At 44.3% G+C, this 14,605-nt stretch overlaps 1 protein-coding gene across 7 annotated transcripts in view; it reads right to left on the minus strand.

Moving 5' to 3' along the window:
• The window catches only part of MCTP2 (multiple C2 and transmembrane domain containing 2), a 238,519-nt gene that overhangs the window by 117,526 nt on the left and 106,388 nt on the right, over positions 1–14,605 (minus strand). For 6 of the 7 annotated variants that reach the window (XR_006963408.1, XM_047086646.1, XM_047086644.1 and 3 more), the window contains 2 exons: positions 7,734–7,898; positions 5,416–5,546 (listed from right to left, as the gene is read on the minus strand). Coding sequence is in view for 6 of the 7 variants with exons in the window: in XM_047086646.1 (XP_046942602.1) it covers positions 5,416–5,546; positions 7,734–7,898 (296 nt within the window). In the remaining variant the exon portion in view is untranslated. Of the gene's footprint in view, positions 1–5,415; positions 5,547–7,733; positions 7,899–14,605 lie in introns of those variants that run through there. The other variant, XM_047086649.1, reaches the window with a different exon arrangement.

Genomic DNA, 14,605 nt, shown 5'->3' on the forward strand with positions numbered 1-14,605 from the left:
AAATTTTACAAGGTTGGTTGCTGACGATCCAGACACGCTGACAAAGTCATCAGGGAAACTGACCTAAAAATAATTTGTAAAGCCTTGCGTTGAGCTCACCACAGCCCAAGAAACTGTGGCCAAACATACCCAATGACACACTTGTTAATAAATCTGACCCAGCAATAAAGCTTATAAAATTGCTGTCTGTTGGGAACGATGTGGAAAACACATACTCAGAGCATCTACGTGATTAATGAGCACTGGCAAATTTCTGTCCCTGTGGCGTCATGTGTGACCTCACACACAAGAGAAGTGCCTGTGTTAGGACAGTGTTCTTCCTCCAATCTCCTGGTCAGGCCAACCCGCCATCTTTAGAGGCTGCCAGCTTAGACCTCTGTCCTTCCAGGGAGCTGCTCCCTCCCTCCCCCAAGTCACTACCTGCTCACATGCAGCCGCCCCAGAACTTTATATAGAGTCTAAGGACAGCACTATATCCATCACTGTATCATCTTCCACTGAAACCTCAGCACTTTGTAGGCCATCTGGTACATGACGGGCTCTCTGCTGAATAGAGCGAACGAACAAACGAAGGCCAGTGGCACAAGGAAACTCAAAGTCAAAAAATCCAAATGACAAAGGCAGTGGTTTTTTTTGTTGTTGTTGCTGTTGTAATGAAATCCTGTGCATTGTTTAATTCCTCCTCTACATGAGAAAGGGACGGCAATCAATATATTTCCTAGGTGCTTCTCAGATTGAAAAGTCTATGTTTCTCCTCACCTGAAGAAAATGACGACTCAATTACTATTTTTTTCCCTCTGCAACAGGCATGTGTAGTAAAGCTTTCCTCTAGCCCACAGGCGTGTAATGTGCTGATTTAGCACTGTTTCTGACCTCCTGTTCCTGTCTTTCTCCATTAATCCCACAGCGTTTTAATGTTTTAATTCAACACATCATTTTGCCATATCAGTCAGTCGAACCTGCTCAAGTTTCACTTGCCATGATAGCTTTTAACCTCTTATTCATTACCACAATTCCTTGTTTTATATTACAGACTGGTCAGCTTTTAACTTAAATGCAAGGGGCAGAAAAGAGTGCTGTAGTTTTAAAAGCTGTAAATCTCAGAGGCTCAGGAAGGGGGTGAACAGGAAGAAAATGGTGAATGTGTCAAGCTTGGCTGTAAAAGCAGATGAATGACACGTGGTGCAATTTGTCCGGAGGAATATTCCAGCCCCGGTTCTCTATGGCATCAGCGTCACTAACAAACCAGTACAATGTTAGCACCACTTTTCCAAGGCACCATGCGGGGCCGAGGGCTGCCTCTGAGGCAGCCCCGTTGAAATGGACTTGCACATTCTCCTTCTTAACTTTTCAAAACCCAGTGAAGCCTAGAATATTCTATAATAATGAGTTAATCTCTAAAACCGCCTTGAACTGTAAAATACACTTTCAGAAAACAAAAGGATTATTTTGAAATGGCCCCGGTTTACAATGGGATAACCTGTATGTATACTCTTGCCATCTTGGTTACAAGTTGGAGCAGGTTCAACTTAGAAATAAAGTTCAACTTTATTTCTTACTCCCCTGAAAAGTTCACTGTCTCTGGACCATTGGTGGCCTTTAAAATCAGAGACTGTTGTTTTGTTTTGTGTTGTGTCGTGTTGCTTTTTTGGTGTTTTTGTTTGCTTTTTTTTTTCCATTTTGTTTTGTTTTGTTTGTGCTCTTGGACAAACAGTGGAGTTAGTAGGTACCATGGTCCAGAGGGCATTGGATCTGTTCAAACACCTTTATCTCACCAGCCTTGAACCCCCCCCCTTGGGTTAACTTGTGGCTCAGTTAGACTGAGAAGACTCTGAGAAGAGTCTCAGAAGACTGCAGAGGGAGCCTCGTACAAGAGGATTTCAGAAAGCTCCAGGTGACTTAGGAGATCCTGGCGGTGGCTGGCCATCAGGCAGGCCCATGTCTGAACCACGATCAAGCTAGCAACCCACCAAGGCCAAGGCCAATGCCATGGCTCAATCCTTTGGTCAACAGATGTCCTTGACATCAAGTCCTTGAAGATAGCCCCTATTCCCTGCAAACTTCTACAAAAAGTTTCAAAAATTGTCTATACTGTTTTTGAGATATATATATATATATATATATATATATTCGAGATATATATATATTCGATATATATATATATTCGATATATATATTCATATATACATGACTTTTACTATCCATATTTCTTTTTCTTAAATTGCATAAGTTTAGTTGCGAACGTTGCAGGGAACGTTTGAGGAAAATCTCAAAATTAATCTCGAAAAGAATTTCCGCAGAGAGGCCACGTGGGGCTTTCAAGTACTAGCATCAAGGTGTGATCCAAAAACAAAATACCGACAGGTCTTAACACACGTTCATGACTCATTCACACTGTCAGAGAGCTTCCTCATGCAAAAAGGTATTTCCCCACCCCTGGGAGATGAAACAACTGAGCCTTCCAATGACAACAACGACAACAAAATGAAAGGAGAAGGAAAGAAGCGTGAAATTGAAAGGAAGGAGGACCCGTATGTAACAGGTCTGGGGTGTGCCCATGCCGGCCCCACCTCCTGTTTAACTCTGAGGAACAGGAGATATTTTAGGGGAGGTCTGTCACCCCACCTGGAAGTTGGCTTCAGGGTAATGCTGCGTAGTCAGCTCCCAAGAGATACCTTTGCTATCGTTTGTACCTCAGCAGAGGGAAAAGGGAAAGGAGACCAAAAGAAGCCTTTCAAAGCCATGAAGAGGAAGGACGTCATGACCCCCAGGCCAGGTACATGGCTAAGTTGCAAACAGGAAATCGCTAAAATAAATGGATACTCAAATGACAAAACATAGACTAAATTGGACATTCTACATGGTTTTTCGTGGCCACGAAGAAACTCAATACTCATTTGGCAAAGCACTTCCTGTTGTGTGAAGGAAACGTGGCAGCACAGCGATGTGTGAGGCGAGAGGGCATTAGTCCTGGCACCTCCTAAAATAACACGTTTGCCATTCATCCCTGGAAAACCAAATTCCCATCACTCAGGTGGCGCTTTGGGACACGGGATCCTCTGTATCCGGGCACTGACGTAACCAATCCTAGCTCCCTGGGCCAGCACGAAGTTTCTGGGGCTCCTAACCGTGAGCGTTGGGAGGGCACTGGCAATGTCACAGCGGTGACAAGTGTCAGAAGTAGTGGGGAACGTCAGAAGTGCCTCAGTTACCCTGTGTGGGTGCAGGAAGGAGAGACAAGAGCGGGCTAAAGTCATCCGACGGGTCATATCTGCAAAATGACCAGGGGGAGACCTCCTGCGGGAGCCGGAGGGTGACAGGACCTAGTCTGCTATCCAAAAGCACCAACCGAAACCACGAGGTTGGCAATAAAACAATGGTGGCCAGCTGTGGGCTCAGCAGAGTGTTGGGGACAAGAGGACTAAGTGAAGCCCTACAACCCGGGCTGTGCCCCAGGGAGGCTGGAAGAGCTGAGGTCTCAACTGGTGACATGCTGTTCCCCCGGGGGGTGTCTGGATACACGGGATGGAATGTGGATGTGCCGTGTGTATATCTCCCACATAACCACTGGGGAGAGAGATGAGTATCCGGAATCAGGTGGGTGAGAGCCAGATTTCCTAAACCTCCTGCAACACGCCGGACAGTCCCCCGGGACACGGTACCTCCACTGAGAAAGCACCAGAGGAATGTTCCGTGGGTACCAAACTCGCCACCCGTCTACCTCAGGAGAGCTGCTGAGGAGGGACGGGGCGACGGCAGGAAGATCCAACGCTCTGTGTGCCAGACACTGTGCTCAGTATTTTACGCAGAAAAAGCAGCGTACGAGGGACTGGGTTCGCTGGGTCTCGTCCCATCTCCGCCTCTAAGTTCCCTGCTGACAGAAAAACATGCACTTCTCTGGGCCTCCGCCTTTCCTCATCGGTGAAAATCAGGGGTCCCATTAGAGGAGCTGTCCTCAATGTTTAGATCTCAGCAAGAGGACTTTCCCTCAGTCTGAACCCCAATGCAGACGACAGGCAAGGGCTGAGCTGCTCTGGTTTCACGACAGAGGTTTTAGCAGACTCTCCGTTCTCCAAGGGCCGAGCCCCAGGCACCTCTCTGAACCCAAGGTTCCGGAGTCCTTGGTTTGGAAAAGATGACCAACAGCTGTTGACAGCCCTTTGCATGCTTACATTCGAGATTTAAGGTCTGTGTACACATTGTACCGGGGTGAAGAATCGGGATGAAAAATTGGATACAGGATGAACACAAGGCAGGGATTTGGCGGAAAGAAATCGGTCTTGGAAAACACAGACTCCTAGCCCTGGCACCTGCTGCTCTGAAGTCCACGACCAAGTCATTTGTAAACCTCTTGCATTCTGTCCCCTCATCTCCGAAAGGAGAATAATGCTGCCAACCTGCAGGGCTATTTGAAAGATCAGAGATGATGTATGCTTCCACCGCGATGTCCACCGTACTTACCACGGGCCAGCCACAGTGCAGGCACAGTCTCATTTAATGGCATTACTACAAGCCAGAAGAAAGCCGTAACAGTCATAGCATCGCTGGTTACGGGAGGGTGAGAGCCCCAATGGAGTTGGGAGGGTGCAAAGCAAAGAGACGTAGAATACTGAAAGTCGGCTCAACAGATTTCATGACGGTTTGCCACACAGCTCATGAAGGACACTGAAAGATCTCCCATCATTTGAGACACCGCGGATGATATTCTTACTAACTTGTAGGGTATTTTACTAAGTATCGAAACCAAAATTAGAGGGCACGCTGGAAATTTACACAGTTGGTTACTGAACAGTGCAGGGGTCACGCGCGCTGATGACCCCGCACAGTCAAAAATAGCTTTTCACTTCCCACCAAACTCAACTACTAAATCGGCCCCCTGTTGCCCAGCAGCCTTACCGACAGTATAAACAATTAACACATAACTTTGTATATTATCGGTGTCAGACACTGTATTCCCACAATAAAGTTAGCTAGAGAAAAGGAAAACGTTCTTGTAAAAAATCCTAAGGAAGAGAAAAGACGCTTAGTGTACTGTATTTATTGGAAAAAAAAAAAATGCATGTAAGTGGACCCACGCAGTTCAATGCATGTTGTTCAAGGGCCATATGCATAAACATTTCACAGATTGTCTGAAATGGCCCGGTGTCTTTTTTTTTTTTTTTTTTTAGAGAATTTCCAACACATAACGATTTTCTTCTGTTTTAATCAATATTAAATGGCATTTGCCAGTTAAAACAAAAACAAAAACAAAACCTTTTCCCCAGGTTAGGGTCCAGCTGACTTGTGACTCCCGGGGTGGGGATATGAGGTTTTGACTCTAAGCCCACACAGATCAAGACATTGTCTCTGAGCAGCTCCATGCAGACGCGAGCTGCCCACACTTCTCCCACGAGTTAGAAAGCAGAGCAGACTCACGTGCCCAGACGTTCCTCGTGCTTTCTGCTGTCCTTTCCCCACACTTCAATGTCCAAAATGCCCATCCTGTCAGAGAAGTAGTGAAAGTCAAACTGTTCCCGCCACTGCGGATTTGCACTCTTACACAGTGTCTAGAAAACATGCGGTTATGATATTTACTTTCTCAAAATGCCATTCGTCGCTAAAGCAGCTACATACACATACATGTCATTGCTAAACGGCAGGAAGTCATGGCGATGGGCCTCCCCCCCCCCCCGAGAAAGCTAAACTTTCCGTTTGGGAACGAAAGGGACTTTGAGGGTTCTGGAATTGGCAAAACATCGCTACCCTCTTAGCTCACCCCCCAGATACAACAATTTCTCCAGCAAGTTAAAAAAGAGTAACCCCACAAGGAATTACCCCACCAGGAACCTTAAATTACATAGGTATTATATACACGGAAAACACATCTCAGTAGACATTTACAGTTGCTCCCTCTCACAAAAGAGACTACGGATTGGTGAACCGGATGCAAGTAACATTTTTATTAGCGCATCCACTCAGTGCTGGCCTAAGGAGTATATAAATGAGCAGTTTGTGGTGTTAATTAACATCTGTCCGATGCATTGCATTAGAAACCCGTAACTTGCACATTTCAGTCCGAGTTGCCTGAATCCGGTCACTCGAGTGTGAAAGACTAAGAAGCCTCACGGCTGCCACACCGCGAGATGACGCAGGGTGGTGTGAAAATTCCACAAGTGTTTCTGTGTTCTCCGACCGTGTGTGTTTGATCAGTTAGCAGCATTTTTGCTTTTGTTTCATTTACGTCGAGATTCGATTTGTGACTAAAAATCAGCAGGAATGCCGGGCACTGACTTATCAGGCTCTAGAGTCAACTATGAAATCCTAGAAATCCTAGCGCCAAACTATTACCGCCAGGGGAATCAGGGATAACTCGGATGTCGGCTGTAGCCCACATCACGTATTATCATTTCAGCTGTTTTTTACATTGAGCTTAATATATCAGCTCACAGAATTTAGAAACCACGGAAGAAAAGAAACTCAACCACACAAATTAAATGTGATATTCCTCAAGGGGGCAGGTAGCAAATGCTGGGCTAATTCTGCACTTCACCTTACCCCGGGGGGGCTGAGCGTACTTAGCGATGAATAATTTTTCTTATAAATCCTTAGCCTGACCCTGGCTGGCTACAGGGACCTTCGTGGAGAGATGTGTTCACTCTGGCTACGTTCACTGTAAGGTACAGCCTGAAACTAGCTGGTTAAAATAAATGTCTGCATATTTCGGCTGTTAACCTGCCCCTGATTTTTCATATTTTTCAAAAATGATTCTCCAGTGTGAGCTTTAATTCTTTACTCATTGTAGTGGGGTAAATGATGTTTAATGTTTGATTTTGCACTTAAAAGTATACAGCAGAGACCAACTTCTGCCCCCTAAATCATTTTCCAATTGCACATATCTTCATCTGTTACGGACTCTACGCTGGAAAGCCCGAATTGCAAATATCCTCGAGTCTATTTTCAAAATCTTCTACCAATGTTTTGTTTGGTTTGCATTTTTTTTTCCATGTAGCTTTTGGCAAGTGACTTAACTTTCAAGTACCCTCGTTCCCCCAATCCATAAAACTTAGGAAATATTCCTGTCTGACAGTTATGTAAAACGAATTAATTACCATGGTTTGGAGACTATGGTCTTTGAAATAAAAACCACGCCAAATTACTAAGATTAAAAATTAAGTGGAATTTGTTTCGGGAGAAGAAGATGATTGATTTTTAAAGGCGGCTACAAACGCCATTACTTTTGTTCAAAAAAAAAAAAATCACTAATACCTTAAAAACAAAATCACAAAAAAACCCACAACAAATGTCTGTCTATTTTGGGTGTTAATACCTACAAGTAAGAGAAAGCAAAAAGTAGATGGTTTTGAGAACTTTTTACTTTTCTCAAATGTTTTCATATAAATATATTACACTATTATTTTTGCAGGATTTTGAAAATATTTGGTTATCCCGTTCCTGCAATCTATGAAACAACAGCTTGCTTATTTTCAAAACAAAAATAAATCAATGCATCCAAATCTATTATTTCATAAGCTTTCTCTTAACTACATTAAAATAAATTATGCTAAGCAACCAAACAGCTATACCAATTGGCTTCAGTTATAGATTATTTTGTGGCCTGGGATGCTCCTAACACTGTTACGAGGGCGAAAAATAAAATTCTCCTCTTCTTGTGAAATTTAGAGTGGAAAACATTTCTTTTTCAGTCCTTTTATTACAAAAGGTATGCTTCTTCTTAAAGAATTGACAGAACTTACCTTACTTTTATACCTCTGGTCTCCCAGTTTTAACTGGACAAACATTTCTGTCATGCTTCCTCCTGATACATTCTTCCCTTCCAACAAGGTTATACTTATAATCCCATTCCAGAGTTGGTTCTTTTTCAAGGACTCTGAGAGTCGCAAGTTGCGTATCAAAGAGGACTAAAGCAAAGAAAGAAGAGGACAGATCAACGTGCTGATAATTCCTGAGTGTGACTTTGGTGACCACAGAAATTCCAGCTCTCAGTATGGGGATCAGGAATAGCACTCCCTAGCTGCTGAAAGTGTTACCCGTCTTCAGGATTTGGCCAACCTGCAGGCACAGTTATGTGGTTTCCTTCTCCAGCCCTGGACTTCTAAAGTATAGTGAAGGATGATTAGGAACAACGCTTGGATTTGGCCTTGGCCTATCCTCCCACCCAGATGCGCTCCGTGGTGGGAATCCTTCAGCTATTTTAATAGAAGGAAGGGAAGAGAGGCATTCTGGGAACAGAGAGACAGGAGCGAGGCATTGCTTTGCAGGGAAACAAAATACCTCTGGGCATTTAGCAATAATGGTTTTGAATTTATCCTTCACACTCAAATCTGTCCACACTTCCCTTTATTCCTTGGGCTGCTCCTAAAATGCCCAACACCACAGTGAGATGCACAACTCCAGATACAGCCTGGAAGCAACCAGCCAGGCAAATGCGCTTTGCAGATCTGCAGGGAGGGGAAGGATGTATAACGTCCTTAGCACGGCGCCTGGGATCCAGTAGAGATTGGGTAACTCTTAACTTGTTTGTTTGTTTTTTTCCTTTTCTAAATTATATTACTCATGCACACTCACACACACCTTAAACAGAATGTAGAGGAGAGCAAAATCCCCGATTATTAAATTATAAAGAGGACACGCACACTTTATTTTTAATTTCCACTATGGAAATTTCCAAACACGCACGAAGGCAGAGAGCATGGCATATAAATCTCCACGTGCTGATCCATCTGATTCCACCTTTTGCCCATCTGACTTCATCTAGCCCTTCACTCTTTTTCCCGGGCTGAAAGAGCTGAAAGCAAAACCCATATGTGTTTTTACAGAAGCACCCTGCCGTGACCACATTCAACACAAATAACCATAATTCCCTTAATATCGTTAGACACCCAGCACAGAGTCACACTTCCCTGAAGGTCTCCACCGTGTCTTTTTTTATGGTTAGTTTGTCTGAATGAGGATCCCCACCCGATCCGCACGCTGCACTGAGTTGGTGGAGTTGATCTACGTTCGCCGCTCGATACGTGAAATGGTACGAGCAGAGGCGGGCGTATTTGAAGGAGAAATAAATGGACTGGAGAATGTAAATGGCATAAAGTACCATAGTAAAGCCATGAATTTCTAACACTATATATTCGTTCCTGTCATCTACTCAATATATCTTCGAGATCATTCAGACACCAATTCGCTCGGACACCAGTTAGTCACAATTTATCACAACAAATGGTATGTCAGTACCGTATTAATTATATACCAGCTTACCTCATCCAACACATGTTACTCCACCACTCTTAATAAATGGTGCGGCAGCGAGCCACCAAGCATTTGATCATTTTATGACGACCTCAAGCAAAGCACATTCAAGGAAGTCCACACTCTCAAACTTCACATCTGCGCTGCTCTTCTCTTAAAATGCACACACACACACACACACACACACACGCACGCACGCATGAGTTTTGGAGGTGCTGAGACAGAGCAGGGAGGGGGCAAGGGAAAATAATTCATTTTAAAAAGAAAAAAAAAATCCCTCTCCTCTGGAGAACATGAACGATTCTTTCTGAACTTCTATTTCCAGTTTGGTTGTGGAGAGAATATATTCAATAAAAAAAGCTTTATGAAAGTATTAAAGTCAAGCGATTTCATGTTAATTAAACACAACACACGCCGACACAGTACATCAACAGACACATATACAAACATATATGCGTATGTGTTTATAAATTTATATTTGAGCATATAGATGTGGATACACTGAGTACATTTTATAGCTTATTAAGCACACGGGCTGAAAACTTCTATCTTTAAAAGGAAAATGAGATTTTGATTCATATATCCGGCTACAATTCCCTTTTTTTTCTTTTTTCTTCTTAAAGTTTGACTTGCCAACCAACAAGCTAAAGCATGACCTGTCCCATGGCCATGCTTCAAAGTTCCGACAGATATATTCCTCCCTAAACACTGCAACTATTTCAAAATCCTTTTTATAAAGAAGGGAGTAATGTCCACATGGGATCAAAGGGCATCCTCCAGTCTGGCAATTGCCTAAGAAAAATGGCAGGGCTTCCATGAAATATGCCCTAAAATAATTTTGTGGCTTGGTATGTCCTAATTTCAAATTGGATGTTTATCTTGGAAAGGCTTCTATCTAACTTGTCCATAAAACAGCCCCACTTAGCTCTATGAGCTCTGTGAAAATGGAATCCAAAGCTGGTTATTAACAGGGCCGAGAGATAGGTTCCATATGGCGGAACAGCATGGGAGGGCAAGGCTAAGGCCTACATCAGGAGCAGCTTGGCTGGATCTCCTGATCTATCCACGACACTCGTTGCATTACAGCATAACATCTGGATTATTGCTTGTAATGTCCCTGGGAAATATCCACTTTCCATCAAAGCCTTTATCTATCTCAGTTGGACTTTGAACATTTTAGTATTTAACGCAGTCATGTTTGATGTGACGGACTTGCTCTTTGCTGTCCAAGATTTTTTTTTTCCTCCTCACTAAAGGCAGGGTAGGAGAAGTGAGCTATTTATTGTGGAGTTCACAGATAGAAAAGAACACAAGGCCTTCATTCTACGTATTTCGCCCTCAATCTTTTCTGCAAAACCTGCTTTCAGGTGATGTCCAAATAAAGTTGCACATCTACGAACAACATATTCTGGAGTGTGTGTGTGTGTATGTGTGTGTGTGTGTGTGTGCTTTAAAGAAGTCTCGTAATTACTTTAACATGTGTCTTCAGCCTTGGGGCAAGTGATGAGGCCTCAGACCAGGGCTGATGGGGGAGAGGCGGGTACTGTCCGGGCCATCCTGCTTACTCTCTGATGCAGGGCCGGGCTCCCCAAATCTGCTGTGCTCTCGGAACAATCCCTTTCTCCCCCCAATAAATCCACTCCTCTGCACTCACCCTGTTAGCTCCATAGCTCAGGTTTTCACGTCTGTGCCTGAGCCCATAAGTGAAATTTGTCATCTTAATGCAGCCTGGAATGTGAAGGGAGACAAGGAAATGACCCATCAAAGGAGAAGCCCACCCCACCTGAGCTGAAACAAACACCAGGAGATAGAGCAAAGTTTCTGGGTCCTGACCCTAATTTCTCAGCCGACATAAAGGATAAAATATAGTACATCAGGGTTTTGCTATTTTTCTCCTTCCTCCCAAAGGGATCAGAACCTTTTACTATTTCTATGTTGTTTCATTCATAGGCTCTCTCTCTCTTCCTTGGCCCCCCACCCCACCAAATTCACACCCTTCTTCTGGACAGAAATCATAACTTCCATCTGAAGCACACACGTTCGTTATTACTGGTGAATGCGAGGTATGATACTTATTTTTTTATTTATTTATGTTTTAATTTTAGAGAGAGAGTGTGTGCACGAGAGTGGGGGAGAGGGAAGGAAGGACAGACAGAGAGAGAGAGAGAGAGAGAGAATCTCAGGCAGGCGTCATGTAAAGCACGACTCAGAGAGCTCCATCCGACGACCTTGGGACCATGACTTGAACTGAAATCAAGAGTCGAACACTCAACCAAAGGAGCCACCAAAGTGCCCCCGAGGTTCAATATTTAACTTTGAAACAGACTGACTTTCAGAAAAAATGAAAAGCTGCAGAAACAATTCACTTCCGGGTCATGACAATCCCGGGGACAAGGAAGGAAGGGGGGAGAAAAGAGAAGAGGCCTGAAGGTAAGAGCTGTGGACCTTCCACTCCCAACAGGCGGAGAATCTCCACAAGTTTCTGATCTAGGAATAGGCTCTTAAAACAGAGAATGGATTGTCATTCCTAGGGGCATAGAAAATGGATTCCAGCTTAGCCACATGCATTATTTAAGGATTTGGGCCAAGTGGCATGCTGGGAAGATGGAGATATGGGCTCTGGTCTCTTGGCATGGCTGCTTAAGAAAACCCAGAAATGACAGGCCTGTCAGCCAAGTGCCTCCTCTCTGTCGTGGGCCAGGAAGAACGGCAAGGAGGTTAAGAGTTAAGAAAGAGCTTGGAAGGAGTAGCATGCCGTCCGGGAGCCGGGGCCACAGCCTGTAGTCATCAAAAGCAACATTACAGCTAGCTGTGCCCCTCTCTGGGACACACTATGCTGACGGATACCGCAAAGTCATTATCCGAAGTACTCCCTTGGGTATGACAAAACACCAAAAAAAAATTGTTTTGAAGAGACAGAAATGAAAAAGAAGGGCAGGGCAAAAATATTTTCTCAAGATTGTTCTAGGAAGGCATACCTAACTAGGTGCCAAATATCGTGTGGGTAACTTTTCTAACCGTCTCAGTTACTGGAGTCTAGAAACACGTGTTCCAACGCTGCCGGTGGGTCCGATCTCGACTCTCGTTGATTCGTTTCCCTAAGTCACTGTGAGAAAGGAGGTGGCCGTGGAAACAAATGCACAGGGGGAAAAAAAAGTCGCTAACTTTGTAAGCAAAATGAACAACACAACAGGATTCGACTCTGCTAGGCACTGCTTAAGAAAAGCTAAGGGAGAACATTCAGTCTATAAAAGGTTCCCCTGAAATATTCCTTCCAAGCATTTTTAACATGTAAAACAACTGTTCATTGTCAACAGCTTTTATAGCATGACATGAGAAGGTCCGTACATGCACCCAGCAGGCTCCCAGAGAAGCTCCTTCTTGGCGGCTTCTTATATCATCCGAAGAGGATGATGTGGGTATAAATTGTCCTAGAACTACACAAAAATCTTTGCCTAAGGATATAAAGAAAGCCTTTTAAATCTCCCACGTGGACATGGACCATGAGATTTATATTTGTATGGGAAAACTAGATTATAGTCCCGAGGATAATGAATAATCTGTAGGCTGTACAGACATATTAGCTATAAAAGTTTTATAGGAGATTTAACATTTTTTTTTCATTGCCAAGTATCATTGCTCTGTTTTTGCACTTAAAAATAAGAATTAGATTAAGATTAAAAACAACAAAACGATCAAGTCTATAAATACCCACTTCTTGGGGCTTAGGACCAGGAAAATGTTTCTAATGCATTTCTTCCTATCACTGAAAAAGAAAAGAAAAGGGGAGCCTGGGTGAGCAGTTGGCTGAGTGCCCGACTCTTGGTTTCAGCTCAGGTCATGGTCCCAGGGTCATGGGATTGAGCCCCATGTTGGGTTCCATGCTAAAGGTGGAGCCTGCTTGGGATTCTCCCCCCGCGCCTGCCTCTCTCTCTCTCTCTCTCTCTCTCTCTCTCTCTCTCTCTCTCCCCCCTCTTGCCCCTCTCCCCACTCGTGTTCTGTCTCTAAAATAAATAAAATAAAATACAATCAAATAAAATAAAATAAAGTGATTCAACAAGATTTTCTTTTTCACCCTAACCTCTAAGAAGCTCAAAGTTAAATGTTGTGCTCATATGTAATAACACCCATTATCTAGTATTTCTGGATTCACATGTGTCACCCTGCTGGCCTTCCCTTTTCTGTCCCATATTTCTGTGTCTCTCCTTCACTTAAAATACTTCAAGGGCGGGGCACCTGGGTGGCTCAGTACCGAACTTTGGCTCAGGTCAGGATCTCATGGTTCATGAATTCAAGCCCTGCGGTGGGCCCTGGGCTGACAGATTGGAGCTCAGAGCCCGGAGCTTGATACGGATTGTGTGTCTCCCTCTCTCTCTCTCTCTCTCTCTCTCTCTCTCTGCCCCTCCCCCACTTGTGCTCCGTCTCCCTCAATAATAAACAAACATTTAAAAAATTAAAACATAGGGGCGCCTGGGTGGCGCAGTCGGTTAAGCGTCCGACTTCAGCCAGGTCACGATCTCGCAGTCTGTGAGTTCGAGCCCCGCGTCGGGCTCTGGGCTGATGGCTCAGAGCCTGGAGCCTGTTTCCGACTCTGTGTCTCCCTCTCTCTCTGCCCCTCCCCCGTTCATGCTCTGTCTCTCTCTGTCCCAAAAATAAATAAACGTTGAAAAAAAAAATTTTAAAAATTAAAACATAAACAAATAAAGTAAATAAAACAAATAAAAAATAAAATACTTCAAGGGCACCCCTATCCAGGACGGCCATACCTCGCGGTTCTCAATCAAACGTGCTTCAGAATCCCCTGGAAGGATTACAGAAAGATTGCGGGGGGCCCCATCCCCAGAGATTCTGATTCAAGAGGTCTGAAATGTTGGCGGGGTAGGCGTGGGGGGGCGGGTCACAAATTCTCATTTCTAACAATTTCCAGGTGATACCGGTGCTGCTCCATTTTGAAACCCCAACTGGTTGAAGCCTGATAATAAATACATCAGACCACTCGCCGTGGACCACACTATTTTATACTATCCTATCTCCATTCACTTCTTCCTCCCTCTCATTTGGTTAAGATTCCCTGCAGTCCTCCTCTGAAAGCTTGCTCTGTCTCCAGCACTCAGCCCACCTTGGAGGCTAGGAAAAGGTCTGACCGTGCCCTCTGAATACCCCTCCCTCCCTTCTCTCAAGTCTCCCGCTGACTGGGCAGTCACCACGGCTAAGTCCCGTTCATCTGTGAATCCTCAGGACGTGCTCAGTGAGAAGGTTTCGGCTGAAGTGGATTCTCACGTGAAAAGTTTAGGAAGGCAGTGGCTCTGTTTTTCTGGTCTAGAGCACACACAAGGTTTGAGAGTGCCAACAGATCCGGGGC

This window comes from Lynx rufus, unplaced genomic scaffold (assembly GCF_022079265.1).
Source record: "Lynx rufus isolate CCGP_SWC_20201006 ecotype Redwood Valley unplaced genomic scaffold, mLynRuf1.p SCAF_21, whole genome shotgun sequence".
NCBI classification, from domain to species: Eukaryota; Metazoa; Chordata; class Mammalia; order Carnivora; family Felidae; genus Lynx; species Lynx rufus.